The 8,673-nt window shown below is 56.1% G+C and overlaps 2 protein-coding genes across 3 annotated transcripts; both read left to right on the top strand.

The window, feature by feature from the left end:
* Positions 1-706: 706 nt before the first annotated feature.
* MYL6B (myosin light chain 6B) lies at positions 707-4,920 on the top strand. Its single transcript, XM_008148622.3, has 8 exons — positions 707-782; positions 2,146-2,368; positions 3,120-3,147; positions 3,354-3,497; positions 3,727-3,900; positions 4,422-4,499; positions 4,649-4,686; positions 4,821-4,920. Exons 2-7 carry the CDS (start codon positions 2,192-2,194, stop codon positions 4,675-4,677), a joined length of 630 nt encoding a protein of 209 aa, XP_008146844.2. The 5' UTR covers positions 707-782; positions 2,146-2,191; the 3' UTR covers positions 4,678-4,686; positions 4,821-4,920.
* Positions 4,921-5,195: 275 nt separating this feature from the next.
* MYL6 (myosin light chain 6) lies at positions 5,196-8,321 on the top strand. 2 transcript variants are annotated; one of them, XM_054718972.1, is made up of 7 exons: positions 5,196-5,283; positions 5,553-5,580; positions 6,384-6,527; positions 6,748-6,921; positions 7,016-7,093; positions 7,385-7,429; positions 8,132-8,321. In XM_054718972.1, exons 1-6 carry the CDS (start codon positions 5,281-5,283, stop codon positions 7,411-7,413), a joined length of 456 nt encoding a protein of 151 aa, XP_054574947.1. In that variant the 5' UTR covers positions 5,196-5,280; the 3' UTR covers positions 7,414-7,429; positions 8,132-8,321. The 2 variants fall into 2 exon arrangements, with proteins under 2 accessions (XP_054574947.1, XP_054574948.1); XM_054718973.1 differs by lacking the exon at positions 7,385-7,429 and having other exon boundaries at positions 5,197-5,283.
* Positions 8,322-8,673: the final 352 nt, after the last annotated feature.

Genomic DNA, 8,673 nt, shown 5'->3' with positions numbered 1-8,673 from the left:
GGCTTCACTCCAAATCTTACCATTTACGTCCAACTACCATCTCATTTCAAAAAAAAAAAAAAAAAAAAAGAGAAGCATTTTGCCCTGGCCGGTTTGGCTCAGTGGATAGAGCGTCAGCCTGCGGACTGAAGGGTCTCGGGTTCTATTGCGGTCAGGGGCACATGCCTGGGTTGCGGGCTCCCTCCCCAGTAGGGGGTGTGCAGGAGGCAGCTGATCAATGATTCTCTCTCATCATTGATGCTTCTCTGTCTCTCCCCTTCCCTTCCACTCTCTCTAAAAAAAATAAAAATAAGCACTTTGGGATTAGTGGTCCAAGTCAGATAGCAACTCATTGGGCTCTGTTCACTCTACTAAAAGGTAAGCAGAAGCTGGAGAGACCGCACCACTCTCGCCAGGGCTGTAAGTGCTTCCTCCAAGCTCACCTCCCCGGCCTGCTGCTGCAGAATACCCCGCCCACACCACACTGAACTCTGAGCTAAGCAAGGGACTCATCCTGAGGGGCCCCGCACGGTTTTAGGGTCAGGGATGAGGACTGTAAATGGCTCACTGCCTTTCAGTTCCGGGACAGAAATCTCGCCTGAAAGAACTTGAGTCACTAACCGCAGCCACCGGCCGGAAGTCACCACCCCAGCGTCCCTTACGAGCTGGAGAACTGCGGTTCCGAGAGCCCGCGGGCGCGCGCGGACTACAACTCCCGGCATGCTCCGGGGCCGCGGAGTTAACCCCTCAGGGTCCGCGGCCGCCCTGCGCCCCGCCTCCGTCCCTCACCTGGATCCTGCAGGGTGAGTTTTGTTGAGGTGGGAAAGGACTCTCTCTCCCCTTTCCTTAAGTCGTGTTTGTGTGTGTGTTTGTGTGTAATGTATTCCAGAGAAATGATGCTGATTTTCCTGAAATGGGACAATTTGCAGTAATGAGTTTCAGACGTTTTGGGGTGTGTTTTTTTTTTTTTTTTTTTTTGGTTGTTTTTGTTGTTGTTGTTGGTTTTTTGCGAGTGGAAGACAGCAGCTATTCTCTGAACCACCGGGCCTAAATGGAATCACTACTGTCTTCCTCAGAATGCTACCTAAATCCACCCCTTTCTCCCCAGAACAAAAGTAGCCAGCAACCCCTTCCCTCTCCCTAAGGCCGCTGGCTTGGACCCTTCTCCTGTGCCCCCAGCAAGGCTTGTAATCGGGCACCTGAACCAAGGTTTTTGTTATCCCTCTGGTTGGGGGGCGAGAGAGGGGCGTGTACTCTTGGAGCCCACAGGACCTCCCACATCCTTTTGGATTAGAGATTTTAGAATTGAGGCCCTTTGTCCGTCAGAGCCTGCCCTTCCCCTCAGGGTGCCACCATGGAATCCCTGCAGATTCGGCAGGCTCTCTACCTTTGTCTGACTTGAATGGCTGATGGTTTGAGGAAAGGGTTTCTTCCTTGGGAGTGTGGGTGGTGGGTGTTAAACTGGTCGTTGCCCCACCCCCACCCCTAAAACTACATGGCACCGGAGCCGGTGGGTGCGGGTCACACTCAGTTTTCTATTACTATCCTTTCTCTATATTGTGCTCAGCTCCAGTTCAGGGCTGGGAGGGAGGAGGACAGTAATTACAAGTATTGGGGATTACTAGGCTGCACGGGGTCAACTAACCCCCCCCTCCTCAGCCATGGTCAGAGGGGAGTGGTGAGGATCTTGTTTTTTTCTCACCTTTTCACTGCCCCCAGACTCCACTTTAACTATTTCAGTTCACAAGCTCCCCCACCCTTCTGCCTCATCTTTCAAGAGTCTAAAGCTGCTAGAAAAAGGGGCTACTCTGAGTCAAGGGGCTGAGAGCCTGGAATTGCTGGATTCCCTTCTCTGCTTCACCCCTATCTCAGTGTCACTAGCAAGCATCCTGACCTCCCTGAGAGGTTAATTCCCCCATTCTGGGCAGTCTCTGTTTTTTCTTTTATTTTCCGTGGCCCCTAAAGGGGCCATTGTTCTGGCCAGCCTTTGGGGCAGGGTAGACAGAAGGGAGAAGACCTTGGGGCAGGAGTCCTGAACCATAGGAGGCCAGGGGAGTGAGAGCAGGCCGGCATATCTCTCCTCTGTTTCACCCTCCCCACCGCCAACTGGCTCCCTGCCTCTGCTCCCGCCCCTTAACATCCCAGACTCCCTGGCTATTTAAACAGAGATGGGTGCCCCCATCGGCACACTGTCCTTTGGCCACCGGACATCATGCCTCCCAAGAAGGATGTTCCTGTGAAGAAACCAGCGGGACCCCCTCTCTCCAAGACTGCTACCAAGCCAGCAGCAGGGGCTCCTCCAGCCAAGTCCAAGGCTGAGCAAGCGGCAGCTGTCCCTTCAGGCCCCGAGAAAACCTGGGAGCCCCCCATGGACCTCTCCAAAGTGGTGGTGAGTGCCGGAAAGTGAAGAAAGAATTTGGAGGGGGTGGTACAAGGGTGGAATACAGCCTAGGGAATTAGGAGGTGTCTAGAAGGGAGGAGTCAGTGAGCACTGAAATGATATTGGGGGTTCCTCTTGGCCCGTCATTTGGAAGCATCCAGGCTTATGACTCTGCTGGTATCTTTGTTTGTTCTCCCCATTAACCTGTAACACACGTACATATGTTCTCCCCATTAACCTGTAACACACGTACACACGTACATACACACCGACTCCCCTGCTGGAGGCAGGGACTGTGAGATGGGGAACATCTGGGTTCCCAGGACCGTTTCAAGGTGAAGGGAGGGAGCCACTGCCTGCGTTTAGCTGACGGTTCAGCTCTAAAGGCCACATCTCTGAACCCCAGCAGGGAAGGCTAAAGAGGACAGACTTGTTAGACAATCACAGCTGGGGGCCAGGAGTAAATTTAGCTTTTGTTCAGCCCCCAGTTATGTGAGGGATGCAGGGCTCAGGGCCGTGGAGGGAGGGGAACAGGTGGCATGGGATTAACCCTGTTCCTAGGAAACCCTCCCCCCTGATAATTCCTCCTCTTGGGATTCTCCCAAAGTCCAGATCTGGGAATGGGTCTGAGGTGGCTGGGCTCTCCGCCTGGTCCCTTTGAGCCCCTCCCCAGAAGTAGCTGGCAGTTGGTTGGGAGGAGTGCTACAGAGGAATTGAATGAGCCCTGAGATCCCTCCTCACCTGCTCTTTTCTTCCACAGATCCAGTTTAACAAGGACCAGCTGGAGGGTGAGGAGAAGTTGGTCCCCTGAGCCCACTGCCTAGACCCAAGCCCCTGGTCAGATTCTCTTTCTATTACCTATCCCCGTCCTGACCTTGAAACCTCCCACACTCGTCCCCTGTGCTGCCCAGCTCTAACACATCGTTTCTGAACTTCCCCTCTGTCTGGGGGTGATGGGACCCCTGGTCAACACTGATATCTCTTTATACTTCAGAGTTCAAGGAGGCCTTTGAGTTGTTTGACCGAGTAGGGGATGGCAAGATCCTGTACAGCCAGTGTGGAGACTTGATGAGGGCCCTAGGCCAGAACCCTACCAACGCCGAGGTCCTCAAGATTCTGGGGAACCCCAAGAGTGATGGTGAGGGGACCACTGGAACAGTGGGGGTTTTCAGTTTGGTGATGGAACAGAGGAATGTTGGTAAGGTGACAAAAGATGCCGAGGTGGGTCTCATGACTTCAAAAACTGTCAACCCAGGGGCAGAAAAAGCATCCTGAATGTTGAACAGGATCAAAGCCTTCATGGTTGGGGTGGGAGCTGGGTCCTAGGGGACACCACAGTGACCTCTCCCTCACCTCTCAACCTTCAGAGCTGAAGTCCCGGCGTGTGGACTTCGAGACTTTCCTGCCCATGCTCCAGGCCGTGTCCAAGAACCGAGACCAAGGCACATATGAAGACTACCTGGAGGGGCTTCGGGTGTTTGACAAAGAAGGGAACGGCAAAGTCATGGGAGCGGAGCTCAGACATGTCCTCACCACCCTGGGTGAGGCTCAGCCCAGAACTGTGGCATGGAGAGAAGAGAATGGACCCAGAAGAAGGTTGCCGAGGAGGAGGAGCCAGGGAGGGATTACTGCCCTGTAGGTCATGGGCAGGAGACTGAGAAGGTCAGAGCCATGGGGCAGAACCCAAAGGGCTGCTTCCTGCAGAGGCTCAAGTGAGAAGGGGCACAGCTGCCTCCCAAAGGGCAGGGGAAGGGAAGAGGTGGGAGATTTGCGATTCCCTTTTGGAAGAGATGCTGGTGCTCTGTGATCTGGTACTCTCTAACTCTCTGGAACTTAATTTCATTGTCAAAGCTTCCGCCTGGTGCTAATGCAGGTGAAATGGAAAGCAAGATGCAGAGACACATCCATGGCATTACCATTACATAAGGAGAGGATTCTTTTGGCGTTCTCTTGCTACAGGCAAATCTCCAGGGTGGGAGGAGGGGAGGTACCACACAGAATAGGGTGGCCTGGTTGGTCAGGGAGGGAGGACAGCGGCTAAAACGTTGTGTCTGGGGCTCAGGAGAGAAGATGACTGAAGAGGAGGTGGAGACAGTTCTAGCAGGACATGAGGACAGCAATGGCTGCATCAACTATGAAGGTGAGGGGGCAGAGGAGCAGAAGGGACAGGGGAGGAGGGGCGGCAGGAGGCCCCCGGTTTGCGGTGTGGGCACCCTGGGGCCCGCATTATCTGAGGTCAGACGACTGCCCCACGGCCTGCTTCTGAAGCCCCTCCTGCTTCCTCTGCAGCCTTCCTGAAGCACATCCTCAGCGTGTGAGCTCTCCAGGTAGGGCCATCCTACTCGCCTGCAGAGACTAGTCTCCTCCTGGTCCCTCCGCCTCGGTGCAAAAGCTGGGAAGTGCGTTTTCCTGTTCTACGTATGAGTGCTGGGGTTTGGCAACTTTTCATGTTTTTCCACAGATGCCGTGGGGTCGGACACTGGTCCTCCCGCAGGCGGAAGCATGTTCCTACCACTAGGAGGCCACCTATTGTTTCAAAATAAAGAGACGGTTCCTCCCTTCGCCTCCGACTGCTGCTTTCTTCCGACGTGGGGTGGGAGGGAGGGAAGCGAGGGCTCTCCTCTCCCCGATCCGTTATCCTCTATCTTCCCGCTGCTCCGAAGAGCAGATTCCTGCGCTCTCCCCACTCCCGTCTCCGGGCGCGGTTTCTGGGTCCCAGGTGGGGCTCTGGAGAAAGGAGCGGCGGCGGGCCCCGCCCATCTCATTACTAATGTAGCAACTCATCTGCATAAGCCCTGGCCAGGAATCCTATTGGCTGGGTCCGCTGAGGGTGACGTCATCGGGACGTTCGAAGACTAGGGCTGGGCCGGGAGCCGGAGCCATTACCGCAGGAGCAGGTCCCGCAGAGCTCGGCAGCCAAGATGGTGGGGCCCGGGCCTGGGAGGATGAGCGGGGCTTGGGGCGAGAGGCGGGAAGTTGGGGGGAGGGGGCGCGGAGGCGGCAGAGGTAGGGGGCAAAGGGAACCCGAGGGCCTGGAAGATTGGAGGCAGGGTTGGAAAGTCTGGGGTCTTGTCCTGCTGGGAAGCGAACGAGTCCCCGGCGCGGGACCGGAGTTTGTGGTTGTGCGTGGGACGGGGCTGGAAGCTGGGGGTATGGAGTCCAGCTGCTGACCGCTCCCCTCTTCTCTGAGCAGTGTGACTTCACCGAGGACCAGACCGCAGGTAGGTAACTGACCCCTCCCGAGGTCACGCTAAGGCAGACACCTCTAGCACCTGACCCCAACCTGTCACCTCTTCAGCGCCTCCAGGGGTACCTCCTGGATTTCCGCTCCCTCCTCTGGAGCCTCCATTTTCTTTTCTCACCCTTTCTTCCTCCCTCTCCTTCCACTCCAGATCCGAGCCCCAAGCACTGGGTGAGTTTTAGGTGGTGTGGGCATGTGAAACAACTTGGTCGCCTACTGCCTGCTGTGTGGGGGCTGGGAGGGTGTCTGAAGCTGCCTGTGCGCCTCCGACCCTTAATCAGCTTCTTCTGCCTCTTCTCTCCTGTGACAATTCTCCCCCTCCCCCGCTTGGAGTTGTGAGGACTAAAAATCAGTGACCTGCTATTTTGTAAAAATGGGGACAAGGGAGTTTGCCGAGGGTACTTTCGCTGAACGGCAAGGTGGGCGGTGGCAGGCCCGGATAACCCCAGCCCCGGCCGCGGCTCCCACTTCCTTATAAGGGCCGGACCCAGACAGGGCGGCGGCACATTCCTGCCCAGCGCAGAGGGGGCTGGGCCGGCGCCGGCCGAGGGGTGTGTAAACGGGTGTGACTACTCTGCCTGGGGGAGCAAGGCTGTGTCTTCACGTGGGATACCCGAGTTGGGAGTAACGGACACTGGGTCCGTCCCTCTCGGCGGACTTGGGTGTACAGTGGGATGAGTATCCGGTTTCCGTAGCATGATTAAAGTTGAATGGGCAGTGGACACCAGGAGGGCTTGGTTTAACCCCCATATGCCCAGTGCTGATGTTTATCTGAATCCTCAGAGTTCAAGGAGGCCTTCCAGCTGTTTGACCGAACAGGGGATGGCAAGATCCTGTACAGCCAGTGTGGGGACGTGATGCGGGCCCTGGGCCAGAACCCCACCAACGCCGAGGTGCTCAAAGTCCTGGGGAACCCCAAGAGTGATGGTGAGGGTCCTCGAGAACAACTCCTCCGTGCGGTGGTGGGCCCAGTTCTTTGGCTGAGCGCCTGTCTTTGTAGGCCCCAAACTCAAGCAGGTCTTGTCTCAACTAGCAAATCCCATGGGTTTCTGCTGCTTTGAGTGGGAGCAGTCTGTTTGGTGGTGACCCCGTGACCCCCTCGGTTCTGAGAACGTGTGTGACTTTCCTTCTGCCTCCTTTACGGCAGAGATGAACGTGAAGGTGCTGGACTTTGAGCACTTCCTGCCCATGCTGCAGACTGTGGCCAAGAACAAGGACCAGGGCACCTATGAGGACTACGTCGAAGGCCTTAGGGTGTTTGACAAGGAGGGGAACGGCACTGTCATGGGTGCCGAGATCCGGCATGTTCTCGTCACACTGGGTGAGGCTCTACCCTTTCTCCTTGAGCTGAGGTGCCACCTGACAGACTCTTCACCTGTCACGCAGTTCCCACAATGCTCCCTTTCCCTCTGCAGGGGAGAAGATGACAGAGGAAGAAGTAGAGATGCTGGTGGCAGGGCATGAGGACAGCAATGGTTGTATCAACTATGAAGGTGAGGGACAAATGGGAGGAAGCAGCCGTATGGGGCAGGTCAAGTACAGTTTGGGGCTTTCCCTGTCCCTGGACTTGGGCTCCAAAAAGTGCCAGGCAAGAGGCAGGGCCCTGCCCAGCCCAGGAGCGGGAGGCCAGGGGCGTATGACAGGAAAGGAAGGGGCAATGTGGTGTGAAGGGTGGGGAAGGAACGGGAAGTAAAATAAATGGAATGTCTATGTCCCCACGGCCTGACCCCCTCACCCCACGTGTGTGTCTTGTCTTCACCATTAATGTCTCTTCCTTCCCGCAGCATTTGTGAGGCATATCCTGTCGGGGTGACGGGCCCGTGGGGCGGGTACGGCTCCTCCCAGCCTCCCCTCTCTAGTTGATCCCCCCAGTGTTTTCTTCCCCCACCTTTGCTCTATGGCCCCTGCCCTACCCCTACTACCATCTGACTTCTGGCATGTTTCTGCATGGAGCTGACTGGGGAAGGGAGGGGTCCTCAAAGAGGAAGACAGCCTGGGGGTGTGGTACCTCCTCTCCTAGAATGGGCCCTGAAGTTTTACTTCTAGGGCCTTGGGTGCTGGTGCCTGGGAACCCTGACACCTGACCCGTCTTGCTTTAGGGTGATCCTTTGGCCCTGGAGCAGCGGTGGCTGGCACAGGGGGGTGGGTTGCCTGCCCCATTGTTCTGCTGTAGCTGAACAGTTCTTCCCCTTCCTTCGGCTGGGCAGCTTGGAGGTACCCTAACCCAAAACTCTGTCTTCTCCTCCTGCCAGTGCTGCCAGTAGCTTTAGGTGTAGTTAAGAACTTTGCTGCCTCTGCTGTGTTCTTGCTGCTCAGGGTGGGGTGGGAACTAACAGCTGGTGGGAGGGGAGCTGGGGGCCTAGAGAACTGGTCAGACTCAAGGTGACTCCTCTGCAAACTGACCCCAAGGTTGGTTGCTGCAGGCACGTCCCTTCTTATATGCCACCTTCGTGGTCTTAATGGTCTCCTGGTCCCCGGTGGTCCCCTCCCCTGGGCCCTGCCCCCTGGTTTATCCTCTCTCCTTTCCACAGAGCTCGTCCGAATGGTGCTGAATGGCTGAAGACATTCCCAGTGTACCCAGAGCCTTGTGCCTCCCCCTGTGTGAGACTGTATTAGCCCCGAAGCTCCTAAGTTCTGTCACAGCACTTTTCCCAGCTTGTATCTCTTGGATGATGTTTGCCATGAGCATTCACCAAATAAACTCGTTTTCTGTGCCCTAAATGCGGTTCTGTTTTACTTCCTGAGCAGGGTGAAGGGGAGAGAGAGTCCAGGATCAATGACCAGGGGCTGGGGAAGGGCCTGTAGGAGCCCTGTGCCTCACTGAAGAAATGCTGACCACATTCATTGCTGCTACAAAGGCCACCCCGTGGGGGGTGAGGAAAGACATAAATCTCTAGGACCAAGGCTGGCCAGCCTTGTTCCAGCCCACATCAGACTCAGTCCTCGCCTAGCACTCTAGCTCCTTAAATCCAACGCTGACCCTCCCAAGCACTGCAGACCTTTGGTGGGGGAAGCCTGGAGACTGCTTATTGGAGCTAAAGCCAGGCCACATTGGCACTGCCAGAGCCTGTCA

Source organism: Eptesicus fuscus, chromosome 7 (assembly GCF_027574615.1).
Source record: "Eptesicus fuscus isolate TK198812 chromosome 7, DD_ASM_mEF_20220401, whole genome shotgun sequence".
NCBI lineage: Eukaryota > Metazoa > Chordata > Mammalia > Chiroptera > Vespertilionidae > Eptesicus > Eptesicus fuscus.
The sequence above is the reverse complement of the archived record's forward strand: the minus strand, read 5'-3'. Positions and strand labels throughout refer to the sequence as shown.